The sequence below is a fragment of the Neophocaena asiaeorientalis genome, unplaced genomic scaffold (assembly GCF_003031525.2).
Source record: "Neophocaena asiaeorientalis asiaeorientalis breed wild unplaced genomic scaffold, Neophocaena_asiaeorientalis_V1.1 scaffold255, whole genome shotgun sequence".
Taxonomy (NCBI): domain Eukaryota; kingdom Metazoa; phylum Chordata; class Mammalia; order Artiodactyla; family Phocoenidae; genus Neophocaena; species Neophocaena asiaeorientalis.
In genome coordinates this window covers 1204059-1225064 of record NW_020175398.1, presented here as the reverse complement: position 1 = coordinate 1225064, position 21006 = coordinate 1204059, and the positions used below count along the sequence as shown (strand labels likewise).

Genomic DNA, 21006 nt, shown 5'->3' with positions numbered 1-21006 from the left:
TATGTACATATGTATTTTTTAATTACAGCCTAGACATATCTTCTACGTTTTGAGTATCATACTTAGAAGAAAGCTCACATATAAATGCAGTGAATTTAATTTTATTTTCCTTCCTTCTTGCCAACACTCAACTCTTTTCTGCCTCTGTACCAGCTCTACAAATCAAGTGACATCCAAAGTGGGACCTCTTCTTGCCCATTTGGCAGGCTCTAGCACCACTTTGCAAGCTGCCTGCATTAGGAGAATTTTCTTCCTAGCAGCCATGGGGATTGGGTGGCTTGTACTCACAATACTGGCTGAATGGTTGGCCAATGTTTACCCCTGCCTGCCCCAGCTCCCCAACCCTTTAGAGTTTATGGCTCAATCAGCCGGCTTGCTGTGAGGAATAATTGTCTTGGCAAGAGGTGAAAACTCTTGATGGTGAAATTGTCTGTCTGTTAAAGTGTTCCGCAGCACCCTGGAGGTGCCAGTGCCCAGTCCAGAGTCAGGCAGGAGGCAAGAGGGCTGGAGAGGTGACTATCAAGAACGGGAAAGGAAGGCCACCACTTTGGTGCGAGACAGAAAATAACCTATCTGTGCCGGTAACAAGCTGTGAGACCTCGGATAATCACCCGATGTCTCTGTACCTCAGTTTCGTCATGTGCAAAATTCAGATTTTCTAATGTCTCTTTTAGCTCCTAAGGCAGCATGTGATGTCTAGGACATTTCAGCTTTGTTTTCTTTCCAATTGAAGGATGCATCTCAGAGATGAATGACCAGGCCAGAGCTCAGAGGAATACGAAACGGAATGATTCATGTCCCTGTTCATAAAACTTTTCCTGAAAAGTACCACTAGTCTTTGGTGACTTTGATTCCACCGGTTAGTAGTGTCTTCAGCTCGAATGTAAGGAGCAACTTAGTTATTTGTCCAAAGCCAGCCCAACCCTGGAGCTTTGGTAACCCACCTCATTCTTATCAATGAGAGCACAACTATAGATAATGTCCACTTATTTTCAGTTCCTAAGAGTCAGATATGATGGGAATTAGAAGTGAGGAGCTGGAAATTCACATTGGATTCTCCCTATTGCCTCCTTGGGCATATTTGTCAAGAAGGTAGGCTTATCCACTCACTTTTTTTTTTTTTTTTTTTTTTTAACAGATGACCAACAGGTCCCTGACAACAGCAATGCAGACCCTCTCCAGACCAGCTGGAACAAGACAGAGCTCAACATAAGAAGCTTAAGGAGCCCATCCATAAATGAGTGTTAATGGAAATAATCAGGCCAAGAACTCTTCATGCTCAGATGATACAATTTAGTAACAGTCTCAAAGATTAAGTACTGGGTGTATATATAGAAAGGGGTAGGCTTCACGAGGGTTTAAACTACCCCTTCTCCTCTCATCCTCTCGCACATTCTCCTGGAGCGGAGTGTACTGCAGTGTTCTGTAATCACCATGAGTAGCACGTCAGGGTCAGCCCTCCCGGTGTCAGACATTAGAATCTTTCTTTAATCCACCCGGGACCCCACAGACATCTATGGAGACTGGTGAAGCCCCAGAGGGATCTCGGGCAAGAAAAACTCCCTGTACACAGACATAGGTTTCTGCCACTCTAGGTCTACCGCCAGGACCAGGATGGCTTTCCAAATCCGCTGAGTTTGGAAAGCATTCCCCCACCCACCACCTAAAATTGCTGGCTGACTGCAGAACTCCATTGCCCGCAAGGGAAAAAAGAAAAATCTCAGCCAAATCCCCACAATCATTGCTTTCCTCTAGCTTCTCTCAAGTTGCTTTTCTAAAGCAAAGGACCAAATGTTGATTTCTCTACAGATTCCTACGTATCTCTTACACGTAGACAGCTTTAAAGGGGGAGGGGGGAACGTTCCCCAAAGGGAAGGGGAGGGCGGAACAGAATATTTCAGTCTCCCACTTGGAAATATCTTGTCGTTGATGATGCTTTTCCAAACCTCCATCCCCCCTCCTTTTTTTTTTTTTTTTTCCTTTTTGGAAATATGGACCAAAAAGCTGAAAGTTATTTCCATTTCATCAAAGAACATATATTACTTTAGTGGCTCGGGAGAATGTTGGTTTTCTGCCCACCCCTTTTCAATCTGCCCAAGTCTGAGGTGCTCCGGGAAGACGCACAATCGTGAGCAGCTTACGACACTCAGTGAGCAGTAGGTGCCGGTGCAAGCTCGCGCCTCACACTGCCTGGCGGAGGGAAGGAGCCCGGGCTCCGGGCGCCGCTCCCCGCTCCCAGCGCCGCCACCCGAGCCGCCCGCCGCCCGCACCTCCCCGCCGCCCGCAAAGCATGAGCGAGCCCGCTCTCCGCAGCCGCCCCGGGCGCGAATGGCAGGCTGTCTCCGCGGAGCAAAAGGTGGCGCCGGTCAGTGGTCCTTTCCAATGACGGACATTAACCAGACTGTCAAATCCTGGGGAGTCGCGAGCCCCGAGTTTGGAGTTTTTTTTCCCCCACAACGTCACAGTCCGAACTGCAGAGGGAAAGGACAGCGGCAGGAAGGCGAAGCCCCGGCTCCCGCACGCAGTTGGGAAACTTGCGGGTCCTAGAAGTCGCCTCCCCGCCTCGCCGGCCGCCCTTGCAGCCCCGAGCGGAGCAGCAAAGTGAGACATTGTGCGCCTGCCAGATCCGCCGGCCGCGGACCGGGGCTGCCTCGGAAACACAGAGGGGTCTTCTCTCGCCCTGCATATAATTAGCCTGCACACAAAGGGAGCAGCTGAATGGAGGTTGTCACTCTCTGGAAAAGGGTGGGTAAGACACTTTTTAATTAAATTCTTTCCCGAAGATTTTTTTTTTTTCCTCCCTTTGCTGCAGCATCTAACATGGACCAAATCACCATCTCTTTGATCTTTACGTGGCTGTGAACTTTCTATGCTGCCCAGCTTTCTGCATGCTTAGAGGTGAACGTGTGGCTTTGGGGAGGGGGGGGGTCCTGCTTTATTTCAATGTATTTATTTGATTTTTGCCCTTTTCTCCCCCTCCCCCGCTCCCCCTCCCTCGGAATAAAATATGATGTAGATTTCTGACCGAGCGCTTCCAATGGACATTCTCCAGCCTCTCTGGAAAGATTCTCGCTAATGGATTTCCTGCTGCTCGGTCTCTGTCTATACTGGCTGCTGAGGAGGCCCTCGGGGGTGGTCTTGTGTTTGCTGGGGGCCTGCTTTCAGATGCTGCCCGCCGCCCCCAGCGGGTGCCCGCAGCTGTGCCGGTGCGAGGGGCGGCTGCTGTACTGCGAGGCGCTCAACCTCACCGAGGCGCCCCACAACCTGTCCGGCCTGCTGGGCTTGTCCCTGCGCTACAACAGCCTCTCGGAGCTGCGCGCCGGCCAGTTCACGGGGTTAATGCAGCTCACGTGGCTCTATCTGGATCACAATCACATCTGCTCGGTGCAGGGGGACGCCTTTCAGAAACTGCGCCGAGTTAAGGAACTCACACTGAGTTCCAACCAGATCACCCAACTGGCCAACACCACCTTCCGGCCCATGCCCAACCTGCGCAGCGTGGACCTCTCGTACAACAAGCTGCAGGCGCTCGCGCCCGATCTCTTCCACGGGCTGCGGAAGCTCACCACGCTGCACATGCGGGCCAACGCCATCCAGTTCGTGCCCGTGCGCATCTTCCAGGACTGCCGCAGCCTCAAGTTTCTCGACATCGGATACAATCAGCTCAAGAGTCTGGCGCGCAACTCTTTCGCCGGCTTGTTCAAGCTCACCGAGCTGCACCTGGAGCACAACGACTTGGTCAAGGTGAACTTTGCCCACTTCCCCCGCCTCATCTCCCTGCACTCGCTCTGCCTGAGGAGGAACAAGGTGGCCATTGTGGTCAGCTCGCTGGACTGGGTATGGAACCTGGAGAAAATGGACCTGTCGGGCAACGAGATCGAGTACATGGAGCCCCATGTGTTCGAGACCGTGCCACACCTCCAGTCCCTGCAGCTGGACTCCAACCGTCTCACCTACATCGAGCCCCGTATCCTCAACTCCTGGAAGTCGCTGACGAGCGTCACCCTGGCCGGGAACCTCTGGGACTGTGGGCGCAACGTGTGCGCCCTGGCCTCATGGCTCAGCAACTTCCAGGGGCGCTACGATGGCAACTTGCAGTGCGCCAGCCCCGAGTACGCACAGGGCGAGGACGTCCTGGACGCAGTGTACGCTTTCCACCTGTGCGAGGAGGGGGCCGAGCCCACCAGCGGCCACCTGCTCTCCGCCGTCACCAACCGCAGCGACCTGGGATCCCCCGCCGGCCCGGCCACCACTCTCGCTGACGGCAGGGAGGGGCAGCCCGACAGCACGCCTGAGCTGGCTACCGTGGCCCTCCCAGGCGGCGAACACGCCGAGAACGCTGTGCAGATTCACAAGGTGGTCACCGGCACCATGGCCCTCATTTTCTCCTTCCTCATCGTGGTCCTGGTGCTCTATGTCTCTTGGAAGTGCTTCCCAGCCAGTCTCAGGCAGCTCAGACAGTGCTTTGTGACGCAGCGCAGGAAGCAAAAGCAGAAACAGACCATGCATCAGATGGCTGCCATGTCTGCCCAGGAATACTACGTTGATTACAAACCGAACCACATTGAGGGAGCCCTGGTCATCATCAACGAGTATGGCTCTTGTACCTGCCACCAGCAGCCCGCCAGGGAATGCGAGGTGTGATTGTCCCAGTGGCTCCCAACCCGTGCGCTACCAAATATGCCTGGACAGCCGGGGCGGGCCGGCAAGCACCAGGCTGGGGTCTCCTGTCTGTGCTCTGATATGCTCCTTGACTGAAACCGCAAGGGGATCTCTCCCAGAGACTTGACATTTTAGCTTTATTGTGTCTTAAAAACAAAAACGAGATAAAACACAACAAAACCCCACCCCACAACCTTCAGGACAGTCTATCTTAAATTTCATATGAGAACTCCTTCCTCCCTTTGAAGATCTGTCCATATTCAGGAATCTGAGAGTGTAAAAAGGTACCAATCATTGATTTTTTTTTTGTAAACTTAAAATGTTTAAAATAAAATAGCATTTACAGTTTTTACAGACTGGTGTAACCTAAATGAATTGTTACCTGGTTAAGAGTGAAGCAACAGTTAGAATTTCCTCCCCCCACCGTGTGTGTATATGTGTGTGTGTGTGTGTGTGTGTGTGTGTGTGTGTGTGTGTGTGTAGGGGTGATCTAGTGGCCACAGGGAAAATCCAGAAATTCAGAAGTAGCCAGGCTCATTTTGAAACATTAAGAAGGACAAACAGCTTATCAGGTGGATGTACCCCACATGATTAAGGACTGTAAAAAGCAAGACCCTTTATATTATATTTGGGGGTGGGGGGGTGCAGTGCAATCTAGCCACTTCAAAGCAATTGAAAGGCAGACTGAGGACTGAGCATCCTTGCTCAGCCTTTAAGGCAGAGATCATTGCAAATGTTTTTTAAAAGGCAGTGCCACACAGTTTTTCTTATGAGCAGGAAACATTTTTGCACTTAATACAAGCATCTTTCAAATCGATTCAAAATCTCACCCCCAAATGCCACTGGTTCACTATTCTACGCCTTTGATTCACCAGACTTAGTAGCATTTGTTCCCTTTTCCATACTCTCTCAAGTGAAAGACCCTCATCTCCTGCTCTCTGTAGTCTGACTCAGGGAAATAAGGCGGAATACAAATGTTCGGTGATGAAAGCTGTGCTTTCTGGAGCATATTGGTAAGACTGCAGCAAGCTGAGGCTCTCAGCAGTGACAGCACACTCCTAGTTGCTCTGGGGAACAGTGGGAAAATCCTACCCTGGGCTGAACTCCTCCCTGGGTGCTGCTTGTAGCAGGAGACTTTAGGGGCAGACGGGATACAGAAGTGATGGGGATGCGGTGGGATGGGGAAAATGAGCTTTTGATCCTATGTTCCAATGTTACTGAAACAGGAATAATTTGTTAACCCAGGACAGAAAAGCTGCCTCTCTTCAGATTGCCCTGTTGTGTGATGCCTGCTTTCCTGTGTTGTCTTAGTTTTTTTCTGTGTTGGAGTCAGTGATTTCCCCTTCCCAACCTCATAGGTTTCCAGGTCCACAGAGGTGTGGGTTGTTTATTGAACTAAATTCAAGAGTGGTAGCAGGTGGCGATGTGGGGAAGGGACAGGGGAGGAGTATGTGTGATGGTCTTTCACTAGCTAGCAATTTAAGCAAATGTGTGATTGAAATAAACTGGCATGAGTGACAGCTGGTGAGCTAATGTTGCCCATGTCCAGAAGTTTTTCTCAAACTCAGGTGCTCACCCCTCTGAATGATCTTACAGACTGGCATCTTTCTTTTTTCCTTTTCTTTTGGGAGAGAGAGCCAAGTCTGAATAGCAGGAAGAGGGATGGGGGGAGAAAACATACACCACCCTCTCCCAAAATGCAAATGCCTCCGGCCACCTACCTAAAAAGGCACAATCAGCTGTTTGAAATGCAGAATGGCATCACCAGGAGGTTTACTTAATCTGAGGGTTGTTAGTAGATTTCTCTCCTACCAGTGGAGAACCCAATATGCCTAAAAATACTGCTTCTAAGAGGTTCTTTCAAGAGAAATATTTTGCAAATGTCTCTAAGATGTTAAGCCTTGGTGGAGAGCTTCTTACACACGCACAGACGCGTGGGTGCGCGTGGGCGTGCGTGCGCACGCGTGCGCACACCCACCTCCCCATAATCTCATTTTCTCTGACCAGGAAACTTCATCTTATTTTGTTTATAATTAAAACATGACTTGATGACACATACCATGCACGCAACACCCATTTAAACTAGTAATGTTCTAGAAGAGAGACGCTTTGATAACTTTGAGGGGGTTTTGGATTTAGTCTAAGAATGATCATTTGGGAATGCCATTGTAAACAGCATCTCACTTGGAGGGTAGGGACTGCAGGAACATCTATAATGAAACCTTAATAAAGAGACCTCCTCTAGGAGACAACAGACCTTTTCTGGAAAAAAAAAAAAAATCCCCCAATTGTGCAACTGAAGGATTCAATTCAATCCTTGGATTCCATGGATTTGATGTGCTCCTAGGAAGGTTCCTGAAATCCAGTGCCAAAAGCTGCTCTGGCTTGGTGCATTAAGGGCGGTGTTGGTGTGCTTACGGGGAAAGCTCCCAGAAGCAAAGCCTTATTGGCAAACATCAGAAGCACAGATCCACCCTACCCCCTAGAAATATGGATATTGGAAACTGGAGAATTTCTCTCCTATCTCTAAGACTTTTTCCCTCTTTATTCTTCTTTTGTAAATGTGGCCATGAGAAAAAGCTAGAGAATAATCATGCTTTGTTATTTGCTGCTGCCACCCCTACCCACTGTATGACTAAACACCACATATGTAGAAGATCTGAAGCCCAAGTATATCTAATGAAATACTATTGTAAACAGGACTCTGTAACCTGAGACCTGGAGAACAAATGATGGTCATGAATACTGTGTTCTTAATTTGTTTGTGTGTGTTTGTGTGTGTGTGTGTGTCTGACTGTCTCTATGCTGTGTGCCTGTATAGGCAAGGAAATATGTTTCCTACACAAACAGAAATTTAGCTCACTTCATTTCATGCTCCTGCACCTCTTGCTTTGGAGAATGGCAGCAGATGGGGGAAGGCAAGAATGAGGGAAATTGGTAGATTTAACTAAGGTTTTATGACCCTTGAAATCTTTTCTTTCTTAAATTAATTGATCTTTAAGCTTCAAGAAACTTGCTCTGTCTGACCCCCTCTAAGGAAACTACTGAGCATTTAAAAGACAATCTGATTTTTTAAAGGTGTAGCACCCTTTTTTTGGTTGTTCTTCCCTCAGAGGGTGCTGATCTCCTTGTCCTGTGCTGTGTGGAAGGAATTTAAGACCTGGGCATTGTCTCTTCCTGGGCATTGTGATGGATTAACCCTCCATTTGCAGTACCTTCCCAGCTGATTAAAGTTCAGCCCTAGTGTAGAGGTTTCTCAAATATTTATATAGAAAAAAAAGTCCTTTCAAATGACAAATGACACTCTCAGACCAGTCTTAGCCCCGATAGTTTTTTTTTTTTAGGTGGTACCAGAGTGAGCAGGTTAAATGAAACCCATCCTTTGGCCTTCACTCTGAGGAAACGCAGCCCCTGGGGCTCAGACTCCAGCCCTGATAGTTGAGACCACCAGCCAGCCCAGGCTCTCAAGACTGCAAAGTTGCCATCATAAAGAAAAGGTTATTCCAGTAAAAGGAAACTTTTAAAATTCATTTTTAATATTCTCTCAAGCTCTTCAAAGTCTAAGAGTGCCTTACCTTTTTTCCCCTGCCTTCAGGAAGGAGACATTCGGTATGACTTAGCATCAACAACACGTTTATGAGTACGTGTAAGTCATTAGAGGGGCAGACACTACCTGTTATTTCTCTCAAGTTTCCTGAGCAACTGCACACAGATCACTGGAGGGCTTAGGGGCCTCCTGTGTTGCTGGGTTACATTAATCGACTTGTCAGCAAGTTCGGCACTTATTCTGTCTGGTGCAGCCATGTAGAAGGAGGCACTGGTGGATCACACATCCTGGGATCATGAAAGGCATCAGATACCCTTCTCACAGAGAATATTATCAAGAGGCCAGAATTTATATGCTTTGGAGAATGGGTATTATAATGTTTCAGGGTAGTCAAAATAAGCATCAATTATATCCTCTAGATAGGTGGTTATGTTGGTTGATTTGGGCTTGCCATGGATGGAATATCAAATAGCAAGGAGTTAATTGGAATATGACTATTAGGTTCCTGAAATATATTTTGGGAGAAGTTTAGGGATATACACATACATACATATACGTAAATGACATAAAATGACACATAATAGTCACACATACTACGTTGTCATGTATGTATGTATATATATATATATATATATATAACCACATGTATAACAACATACACGTGATCATATTATATAACTAATCCCTCCAGCATTAATTATCCTTCTGCTTTCTTTTTCCATGATCAAACTTTTACTCACAAAAGGATCTGATAAAATCAATCACAAGGTGTAAAGGACTGAGGTGGCTGATGGTATTTTCAGGCATTAGTTGATGAGTGGTAGAGGCTCTGCAGGCTGGGGATCTTCTGAGCGCCTCATTCCATAGAAGGGTGTATGCCTGCTACCTAGTGGTAAGAGACAGCAAAGCATTCTTTACAGAGCATGCACCTAACTGATGAGTTCCACCTCAGGGTTGCAAAACATTTCTCCATTAAAAATTGCTCTACTCAAATTTTTTTCCAGGGATCCTGCAGGCAGAATTCTTCCTCCTGTGACTGGGCCCCATCTCCTGGCCTTCCTCAGCTGGACACAGTTTACAGTTTTCTGCTCAAAGCAAAAGCCTGGCTATTACATCCTTAAGGCTTAGTCAGGGTTGTAAATGAGATGGAGAAAATACATTTATTGAATGGTTACTTGGTATGTGAGCCTTTATCTAGACCTTATCTTTACATGAGGAACCTGAGGCTTAGAGAGGTTGAGTGTTTCTGTACAGCTAGTAATTGGAAGCACAGGGCATTCAGTCTGGTGTCCTTTTAACTATACCCTGTTTCTAATTTCCTTGAATGGTTGCCTCCTCCACTCCTCTAACCAGCGAAGACCCTAGGACTAGCCTGGGCTAAGGGTACATGCTCACCATATTCTTGGTGGATGACATGGGTGCAATGTTTGAATACAGGAATTTTCATCATGACTTTGTTTGCTCTGGCCTCTGGTAATCGGGTCATGCAGGACTCTGCCAACAGAGGAGGCCTCTCACAGGCTTCTAGGAGCTCAAAGTTCAGTTAATCATCCAGTCCAACCACTAACCAGAGGATTTTGGACTCAGAGAGACTAAGGTCTTCTAGGTATTCATATATTACTGTTGAGGATTTATTTAATGACCCCTCTTGGTCATTAAATGGTCTATGTCTCTATGGTATGGTGGTGGGTCTCAAACAGGGGCAAATCTGCCACCCAATCAACGTAATGTCCAGAAACATTTGTGATTTTCATGCTTGGGGTTGGGATGCTACCAGCATCCAGTGAGTAGAGGTCATGGATCCTTGCTGAGCACCCTACAATGTACAGGAAGGCCCCCTCAACAAGGAATAATTTACCCTAAAATGTCAAGGGTGCCGAGTTCCAGAAACTCTGCTCCCTGGTATAGAGTAATGAGGCCATTGACACCAACAAGCTGCGTTCCAGCTTTGCTTTGATTCGTTCACCCAGCTCTGTTGCCTTCTAACCTTCCTCTCTTGCAAGAGAATTGGAAGTCTAAAGAAAACCCCTCAGGTTGGCCGCTGACCAGCGCGAGGACCTGTAGCTAGCACACCCTTCTCAAACAACATATGGCAAAACTTAAATTAACTGGGACAAAACCTGTCAGAGCCCTCCATTGACCCACTTTTTCTCTGGCAATACCTCATTTAGGAAACAGAAAAAAAAATTGAGTTAACAGTGGCTATTTAATTAACAAGAAGGAAAATGAGAAACTTGATATTCCTTTCAGTAGGTGTTCTGAGTCTGGGCTTTTCCCCTTCTCTAACCAAGCCTGGAATGTCTCCAAGGTGGGAATGGGCTTTCATTTGAAAAATCAATGTGCTGGGACTTCCCTGGAGGTCCAGTGGTTAAGACTCCGCACTTCCAACTCAGGGAGCATGGGTTCGATCCCTGGTTGGGGAACTAAGATCCCGTATACCATGTGGTGCAGCCAAAACATAAAAATAAAAATCAATCTGCTTAGTCTAGTGAGTGGTGGACATATTAATCAGGGCCATGATTTTCAGACCTTAGAAGCAGGATGGTCTAGAGATGCAGGCATCACAAACTGAAAGGCATTTGGGGCCAGGCAGACCACATTGATGAGTGAAGTTTATGGGCCTATGACATTAGGAGAGAGCTAGAGAGTTCACTTCAAAAATGCAACTTACTTTTGACTGGTCCTGGTTAATCAACAATTCTGCAGGCTATGTCGAGAGAGTGCTCTGAAAGAACCCCGGTCTTGAAGTCAGGAGAGATGGTCTTTAGACCTGGAGCTGGTACTCACAGGCCTTGGGTCCAACTGGTAGTCATCTTAACTGCAGACAGCCTCTCTCTCTTTGCCTTTGGGAGGGTTCATCCAGGTATTCCCTAAGGACCCTTCGGGTTCTAGGCTTCTGTTTCATCATTTTCCCCGACAATAAAACAAAAGTGGTTTCAAGCTAGTGCCACTTAACCAGAAAATTAAAATTCCCCTGAATTCCCATTCCCCAAATGTTCTGATTCATCAGGATTGACTGCATGTGAACGTGTAATGGTAGATAAAAATTCACAAAGAGACCAGGGCTTCAGAGAGGGATGTGGGTATGCTGGAAAACAGATGAGAAAGCACGGGCAAGTGTGGGTGGAAAATGGGGTTTTTAGAACGTGCAGGAAGATGAAAGGAAACCCTAGAGAGGACACACACTCACCCACACGTGAGATGGGGAGACACAGGGAACTGTCATGAAGCAGGACCAGTAAAAAGGCTGAAGAAGCCACTGCGGTGGAGGTGGGGGGGGCAGGGAAGAAGTACAGGCAAACGTTTGCACAGGACTCCTGAAATAACTTACTAGATCTGAGTAAGTGGCTACAATGAAAACTAGGGGTTCAGAGCCCTTTAGTAAAATGAGAGCAAGGGGGAGGGATGGAGAAATGGAGAGGTGGGAAAAGTAAAAGTCAAGGTTGGAAGGTGGGGGGAGAGGGGAAGAGAGAGGAAAAAAAGAGAGCAAGAGGGGAGAGAGTTTCAAGATTTGTGCTTTATATTGATCGAATAATCATCGGGAATGGCTGTGATACACCAACTCTACTCCACAACCCTTTTTAATCGTTTCTTTCCTGACTCTCATCTACCAGGTTGGCTATTGGCTTCTTATCAATGTCATGTTGGGAAGCCATTTTTCTCCCTGCTTTATGAGAAAAAAAATAGTTTTCTAGTTGCATCCTTCTTTCTTTTGCTCAGCTAGGAAAATGCTTCTCCACCCTGGCTGCACATTGAAAGCACTTGGGAGCTTTAACAAATATTGATGCCTGGGTCTCTCCCACAGAGATGTGGATTTAATTGATCTGGAGTGTGGCTTTGGTGAGGTTATGTTTTAAAACTTCCCAGGTGATTATAAAGTTCAGTCAAATTTGGGAAACACTGAGCTAGAGGGTCACAAGTATCGCCACATTTGTAGCTCAGCAATCTGTAAGATCCACAAGTCAGACTGCAGCTCTTTAAGAAAGCATGGTGGGCTGGTGGATGGGGGGGTCAGTGTTAAGTGAGGAGGCCCCAGCCTCACTGACTCCTCTAGGTGGGGCTGATTTTGTGAGAAAGATGTACAAGCATACATGGGCTTGTCATTTGTTTCTGAGTGTTCTATAGTTTACTAAGTATTCTTTACAATTATTTTATTTACTTTAATTCTCCCAATAATCACAAAAGGCAGACACAAACTTGTCCCATCTTTTAGACAAGAAGACTCAGATCAAAAGAGGTTAAGTAGCTTGCCGAAGGTCAAGGCCTAGCACCTGGAACTGCGTCTTCTAAATTCTGTGTCCTCCTCCGTCATTTCCCTTTCCTTCTCTGATTGGTTGTGATGAGACATGGCTGGCCTTGCTCAAAGTACAAACCTCAGTAAGTCTTCCAGCAGGAGTCCTGGAGCACACATTGCACTCATGTTCCTATACCTTCTCCCTCACCAGCCAGAGTCTGGCAATGACAAAATTTGGCATCACAGTCTCACTACTGCCCAGTTGGTGCCCCCCTCAAGCCCCCTCCCAAGCCTGACACTCTTCTCATTTCCACGGGAGCCTCCATGATGCCTCAGAGACTTCCAAATAGATGCCAATGCTTCCCAAATAGCGAACATCAAAATGTTCCCTTTCCATTCAGCCTACTGCCATCAACTTCTTTACCAGCAACTCTTTAAAGGATGTGACAACTAAATGCTAGTAGAAAATGGATGGATGGATCTTGATACCTATTTTGCCCAGAAATTCTTGAAGTTTAAAATAGATCTTTTGGGGGAATAACCTAAGGAAATTGTTCTAATGCTAGAATTGCAGGTATTGAAACACCTGGGTGATGTATATTTGGAGAGGAGATCCTTCCTTGTTCCTCTCAAATGAAACAACACAGGCAATTGCTCATACGTAAGCTCAGATCTGCCAACAGTTTATGGGACTTAAAATAAAGCCAGGATAAAGATTGAATCTTCCAGCATATTTTATCTCCTTAAACCAATGTCCTCTTTAGAAATCATGTATTACTAGATGTTCACCATCAGTGTGTTTGTCTTCAATTAAGAGTTCTCAATATTGCAAACTATGTGTGGCAGGGACCTCTCTCTATCTCAGAGATATTCTAGGCAGACTTGGATAAAAGTGAGATGGCTCAGTCAGTGGCAAGTGAGAGCTGGATTAGTCTGCCACAGAAAGGTCTGGAAAAGCCAAGCTACACACAATTAACGGAATAATGCAACAGTCTGTCTTTGGCTGGCCAAGGCATCCTGTCATTTGTCCCTCAGCTGCAGGACAACCACACACTCTGTGATTTTGTCTCACTGTCTGCTCCATAGTGATTGCATTGGCTGTGAAATCTATATTTCCCTGCAACTGTGTCTGTGTGTGTGTGCATGGGTTTTATTCTAAAAGTAATGGTCCTTCTTGGAATTCAGCCTCACTCTTTTGCTTTCTGTCCAGGTCATTTTTATCTCAATTTCTCTTATTTATCCTTTTTTGTACACTATTTCAAAAATCATAAAGGTGCAAAGAGAAAAGAACAAACATACCGTAAGGAAGAAGAGAAGGAATCATGTTATCACTGAACTGCAACTAAAGGTAACACATCACTCAGGTTTTTTAGTTCTCATTGAATTGGTCAACTCATTCAATCAAAGTGACACAACATTTCTTGTTCGGGGATTAAGGAAATGTTTGTTGAGTGAACAATAGACCAATTTAACTTGAAGGCGAGGCATTAGCAAGAAGACTGTGGTAAGAGTCTACGTCCACCAGACTCATCATGGGTGTGTGGAGGAGAGGCCTCCACTTCAACCTGATCCATTTACGAAAGGCAAACACCACCACCCCCTCCCTGCAATGGACATGTTTATTACACAGTGTATTTACAAGGTGCCTGGCAACCTGCTAAATCCTTAACATTTTCTCATTTAAACCCTGCAACAAACCTTTATCCTTCCTTGTCCAGAGGAGTATTAATATTCTCATTTTACAGATAGGTAAACTAAGGTTTAGAGAGGTTCAATGACTTGCCCAAGGTCACTTGCCTTAGTGGTGAGGGGGGGTCAAACATTGATTCTGGAGACACAGTGTTTGGGTTTACTTCTGGCTGAGTGACTTTGGCAAGTTACTTAACCTTTCTGATACTCAATTCCTTCAACTATAAAATGGAGATAGGGTTATTAGGAGAATTAAATAAGTTATTATTGAGAATTAAATGAGATATTCTTTGTAAAGTGGGTGCCTGGTACATGGTAGGTACTAGATAAGTGGGGCTTTGGTTTGCTTTAATAAAAGATAATGAAAGATAAATAAAACAAAGTCACACAGCCGGCAGGGGTGCTGAGTCCAACAGGGCTGCAAAGCCATGTTACCCCCATTTTCTTCTGTGATAGGGTACTACCCAAAAATATGAGATCCTGAAAGCACTGGGTCTGGAAGGAGAAGTTAAGGAGGTAGAGTGTGAAGTCTGAGGGTAGAGAGACACGTTTCTTCCTTTATAGCTTTGCAAGTGGCTCAGGCCTTAGCCTTGATACCCACGTTTGACATTTTTCTGGTTCTTAATTGAATTGGATTTGCCACTGAGATCAGACAGTCCTGGTGAATGTAGCCCATCACTGGAATATGCGTGTGTGTGTCTGACATCTATGTACCCATGCAGCTGTGGCCCCGCCTTCTACCTTCACACATACCAAAGCCTGGCGGCCAGCTCAAGGAAGCATCATTTGTGTGGGTCTTTGGCAATACAGCAAAACTCACTTTCACATCGGAGCTGTTTGCTCTCTGTAGTCAATTCCTGAAGGTGGAAAGAGACTACACAGCTTGCGATTGTTACCCAGCTCCCAAACTTTTATTTAATATCGGCAATATTAAATCACACTGGCCCCCGAGACACTAAGTATACATCTTCAGCTGTAACAGACTTGCTGGTGTTTATTTAAAGATGTTTTTTTCTCTGTGTACTAACAGCCGCAGTTTGATGCTGCTCAAGCAAGTGTAACAAAAGGAGAACGCGTCTGAGGTGGACGCTCTTCTGGGAGAGGAGCTCACGTGTTATGAGGCAGAGTCCAAGTTCCAGCTTTGTCACTTGGCTGCTGGCCTTTGGGCAAGTCAGTGCCACCTGCGTGGCTTTTCCTTTCTCATCTGTAGTAGTAATTTTGGGCAGTTTTTCTAGTTCTCTGATCTGGTAGGCAGAGTGTGGAGGAAAGCAGGGGTGATTTCCAATATATTCTCCACTGATGTTGCTTATCAATAGGTAAAGTTATAAATTAATTAGACGTGCCCCAAGGGAAGCTTCCACTCCTCCTTAGAGACCTGCCCAACACCACAAACAGAGATTATGTTTGGTCAGAGGAAATGCTCTATTTTGCTCTGAGGGAATTAATTCCTGAAAGGTAAGTCTGTTCCAAGCCCCAGCCTGTTCCTTGTGATTTGCTCACAGAATGACTAAAGAATGCTCCGCACCGGCTTTGGATGGGCATTTTGGAAAGACTTTGGCCACAATGAAACCCCAACACGTGCCTCTATACTACCAGGAAAAGCTGTAACTATTGGGAAATTGAGGACCACTTTCAGTTTAGTGTTTTGTGTCTTTGCTAACTTGTTTTATTGTTTGTTGTTTGTTTTCTCTCTTCCCTCCCTTCCTTCCTTTCTTTCTTCTTTCCTCCTCCTTCTTTTAAAAAAATTTTTTTTTTTACTGAATTCATAGTTTTGAGCTATGGAATGCATTCTCAACAGGGGTAATACTGAACTCAAGGAGTAAAAATTGGCTCTTAAGGGGATGAACAAAATCTTACTAGTTTTATGTATATAGTACACATATACATATGGTAGACAGTATATAAACAGATACACAATATATCTGTGGTATTAAAATTTCAAAGTGAGGGGACAATTGGGAAAAAAAGGTCCAAAAAAATCTCTTGGAAGGAGATAATGAAAAAAGAAGTTTGAGAAATGCTGAGAGAGATAGTGATTAACAAGGGGAAGAGACAAAAATCACAAAAAATTAAAGCATCATGGCAGGTCACCAACTGAGATTTTGAGAAGGTCAAAGGAGGTCTGGGTTCTTCGATATTGAAACCTGGAATTCAGAGGTGATTTGAACAGCCAAAGTTTCATTTGTGGAATTTGATCTTATCAGTCCGTCCTACACTCAGCATCTCCCAGAGCTGTTTTTACTTGCAAGTTTCGTGATGTGTTAGAAAAAAACTGTTGGGATGGAATTAATAGACTGAGCCCTGGTCCTGGCTCTGTCACTTACTGACAGATATATCACCTCCTCTGCAGACTTCAATTCCCTTATGTATAAAATTCAGAAACTAATCTCTGCTCAGCCTGTCTCACAAGGATCTGGTAAGGATCAAAGGAGAGAATGTAAGTGACAACTTTAGAAGCTACGTAGTATCATGCAAAGACTTACAGCAGTGGACGGAGGAGGGTGGTGACATATGGGTGGCCACCCACAGTGTGACTTTAGAGGGCCACATGCTTCAAACTCCCCTCCACAGGGAGTGGAATTCCTGCTATTAGTCACTGCTCTGAATTAAGTCCCTCATGAATCCTCTCTCGAGAGAGCATATGTAGCAGGGAAGCAACAACTAGACTGTTTGCTTCTTAAGGGAAGCACTCCTTTCAGTTGACTTTGCCCCTCAACGTGGAGCAGAGTCTGACCCACTTGAGTCTAATGGCCTTTGGGCAGGTCATCATTTGAGCTTTAAGAACTGTGGCCTTCGCATCTCTAAAATGGACACACCGATGGCTGCCTTGCAGGTTCTTGGGAAGATTATCAGGGATCACATATACTGAGTCAACCACAGTGCTAGCTGACAGTAAGTTCTCAAGTAATAGTAGTTCCCAGCCCGCGTCACCAATGTATAGTTGCACGTTGTATTTATACAAACAGACTAGAGGAGCATTGAAAGGCATTAGGAACAATTGGTTTCTAGAAATGGATTCTAAGAAGTAGCTGTAAGAGGTTAATTTAAAGAGAACATTAAATATTAGTAATACAAAAACTATCTCCATGGAGGGAAAAGTTGGGGTTTAGCAGCTACAGTAAGTGGGAAGAAAGAGAGCACCATCTCTATTAGGCAAAGTCAGCTGGAATACTTAGTTAAGGAGGTTACCAAGCTCCCTTCACACAGGTGATTCAAGACTTGCCACAGGTGACTGCCTTTATTTTTCTCCCAATATAATGATTCTTTCCAGTTCTGTTAACAGATCCAGTCCCCAGTCCTCCTTCTCTGCACGCACCTCTCTCCAGACCTGCTAGATCTCCTAAGAATTTAAATTGAGATCTCAGGAAGAAGGGGGAACGGAAGTCCACCCTGGTTCAATTATAATCATGTATTGCATCATATCACTGCCATCAAACTCAAAAGTGTATCTGCTGCTGTTCTGAGTGTTCATGCACAGGCTCTGGCTGTGGTCCTGTATCTGTCGGCCGGTGAGACTCAGCATCCCTGGGTACCACAGCCAAACAGCCTTGAACTGCAGCAAAATCTAGCAACAGATTCGGCAGCCTGCAGCCTGCTGGGTTCCACTGGTTTACCCGGGGCTACCAACCCCAAAGAACTGGGGTGAAAGCAGATGGGGAAGAGGGAAAGGGTCTGTTTGTGTTTTGATTTTTTACCAGGCTCAGCTCTTCGGGTAAAAGAAAAGAAGAATCGTGCTCTGAGCTGGTGTCCTGCCAAGCTGCCTACCCTCCCTTGCTAGTCCAAGCACTCCACCGTCTGTGCAGACTGCAAAACAGCAGTTTCTGGAAACACACTGAAAAGTCTGGGCCGGTCCAGAAGCAGTAGATTCTTGGTATCTGTGTGATGGGGTTTTAGGGATTTTATTTTTCATCTTAATTCTTTTAAAAACTGCGAGCTCTTTGAAGCACATCTGTTATCCACACCTTCTGTTTGTAAAATGAGACTGAAGGTATCCTCTCTAGAGAAATTCCTGAATCTTCTCTGTAGTTCAATGCTTCCACTGACAGTTTGGCTCACAGAGTATGACTGTGGTAAATATTAAAGAATGTTAATAAAAATGAGATAGAACACCTAGGGATCTTTTCTCTTTTCCGAATTTTGCTTTGCTCACTACTAAAGTTTATCTTGACAGAAAATTTACTTTCCTGATCCACATCATTTCCCAAAGCAATTTTCCAACAGCAAATATAAATTTGTGGTGATTGTGAAGAGGTTTTCAATCCCTGTGCTAAGGAGGCCACGGGGTTTCAACAGTTTGTCTCACCTTGAGGTAAATACCCCTCACTCAGGAAACTATCACTGAGGACCCTGGGCAGCAGCTGGGGGTGAAAGCCTGAAAATGAGCTCTTAGGTTTCCAAAATAAACAGGCTTGGTGGGGGAGATGGTTTGAGTTTTAAGATCAAATCGTGAGAAAGTAATTAAGTCATTAAGAAAATAATTGCATAAGTCCACATAGCTGTACTCTCAAACGGGATGAAGCACTAAAGCGAACGAGATGCCTTTACATTGCACTGAACTTTGACCTGGTTAATACAGATTACATTTGTACCCTATCAGAGGTGTGAGTTTAAGCACATATCATGAGATAAAATTTGTGTTCTTCTCGTTGTTGCGTTTGCTTATAATCCTCAGCCTTTAGGGCTCTAGGGGATGAAAAATGATTGGGCTTTGGAATAAAATACACCTAGATTTGAGTCCCAGCTCCACCATACACCCAGTGAGTGATAAGGGGCAAGCAACTCAGCCTCTATTAGTATAGGGATGGTTTAAAATTTCTACCTTGATTGTTTGGGGAGGAGTAGTGTTAATGTACGTAAAACATTTTGCACATGCTGGGCACGTAGAGAGTGCTTAATAAGTATGATTAGTATCACCAGTATCTTCTTCATATTATTTTCATTACTTTTGGTACCAGACGTATCTATTACCACTGAAGCAGTTTTGACTTTGTACACAGTGAATCTTCTTTCCAATGCTATTGGCAACAGAGTGGAATGCAGTCTATGAATATCACTAGACAGAATCACATAACATAATAAGCTGTGAGGTTTGATGAAAACATAAGCCACCGATAGGGGTTATTCCTGATGTGTCCAATCCAAGCCACAGATGCTGAAGTCATTTCTTTCTTCCTCCCTATACCCATGACTTCTCTACGTCCTCCTTTTCTTTCTAGTCATTCAAATTTTCATGATGATGCAACATCCAGTTCGGGTTCTAAAGATATCTAAGAAACCTTTCCCGATGTCTTCAGCTTACTATGGTTCTCCTTCTCACCACCAGAAGGTGTTAGAACATTCACTGACCTTAGAAGCCATGTTTCCCAGTCTGGACTGCTCCAGGATATCTCCTTTTCACTGTCTCTCTTATTAATTTACTTACTACCATGTACCATGCATATATGTTTTTTGTCCCATTATACACTATTCATGGTCAGGAGACAACTCATTTGCATTTAATTCCATTTAGTTTCTTTCTAGGCACCATGGAAGCAAAGAGAACAAGACATAGCTCTGCTCTCAAATGGTTTACAGTCCAACAGGACAGGTACAATGCCCACAGATATGAGGACAACCAAAGATGGAAAAGGATATATACTACAACACAGGTGTATCAAAGTGTTCTGAGGACACAGCAAAAAGAGAGGAGTGTCCCAATTCAGGAAATGGGTGGGAGGTAGAAGAGTTCTGGGTCTAGGTAGGTGGGTGGGGATTTGACAGGCAGAATGGAAGGAAAGGGTCTCTCAAGAGAACAATCCACTATGTGCAATGGCATGGAGGCAGGCAAATGAAAGGGAGGTATGGGCCAAATGCACTGGCAAGGTGCCTACCTGCAATTCATGACTGGATTTGTTATAAGCAGATACTTAATCAGCAGAACAATCTAGAATCTAATTTTGTTCCATTTCAATAAGGAAATGTATCCTCTTTCTAACAGGATGAGTTAGGGAGAAAAGAACTAACCACTCTGATATCCTTCCCCTGTGCTCACTGTTAGAAGTAGAATAGAGTCCCGGGGAGTGTTTCCTAAGGCTTCCTGAAGGGAGGTTCTGCAGAAGCATCTCAGAGATTATTAATCAAAATGAAGTATTTGAAAAGGTCACTGGAACATCCAGGGCAGAGAGAGGTTTTAGAGAATGTCTTCTGAGATTGGAAGGGTGACATGGTTGCAACCAGCAGGGATCTGAGGAGGTGGCAGGATCTTACAGGGGAGTGGCTATGAGGGGGCTCCTAAGGAGACTGAGTCATGAGCACCATCCTCAGAAAAGACTCCAGTGACCAAGCATGGCATGAAACAGCAGATCTGACTGCCTTTGAGGAACCATGTGGACATGGACAATGATCAGGGAAGTGGAGGTCATGTGACCTGAAGATCAGAGCACCATTCCTGAGAGTCTGGACCAATATAAGGCCTCCAGTGCCATCACATAATCAAGAGGGGTTGGTATGGTACAAGAATCCTTATAGTAATTGACAGTTAACTTCCCTGGTAAGAGAGAAAGCTTCAAGTAGATTAGATGCAATTTTACAAGAAAACAAAAAGCCAAGTGAAATATTTTTACTCTTGTTGGGAAGTAAATTTTATATCCATTACACTGACTTTTATCACACAAGACATGCCTGTATAACACCATGCCAACAGAGTGGCTGAAATATTACTGGCATTCTTGATAGTCATGGTATTCAACAAAGTCATGTTTGGAGTCTCATCAGTCAGGAGACCATTTAATTCCACATCAGACTTTGAGTGTCTCATAAACTTCCCTGAGAAGACCCTAACTTGCATTCCCATTGGGAATCCTGCCTGGGTTGCCTGAATTTTATCTATTTGTAT

The 21006-nt window shown here is 45.1% G+C and overlaps 2 protein-coding genes across 3 annotated transcripts in view; one reads left to right on the top strand and one right to left on the bottom strand.

Moving 5' to 3' along the window:
- CTNNA2 (catenin alpha 2) overlaps positions 1 to 21006 on the bottom strand; it is a 1017322-nt gene that overhangs the window by 351257 nt on the left and 645059 nt on the right. The gene's annotated exons all lie outside the window — the stretch shown is intronic.
- On the top strand, positions 2157 to 5014 carry LRRTM1 (leucine rich repeat transmembrane neuronal 1). The gene is made up of 2 exons (XM_024766410.1): positions 2157 to 2745; positions 3017 to 5014. Exon 2 carries the CDS (start codon positions 3076 to 3078, stop codon positions 4642 to 4644), a length of 1569 nt encoding a protein of 522 aa, XP_024622178.1. The 5' UTR covers positions 2157 to 2745; positions 3017 to 3075; the 3' UTR covers positions 4645 to 5014.

What these genes read in the sequence shown, in the direction of transcription:
- LRRTM1 (XM_024766410.1), top strand. Translation starts at nt 3,076, where the DNA reads ATGGATTTCCTGCTGCTCGGTCTCTGTCTATACTGGCTGCTGAGGAGG.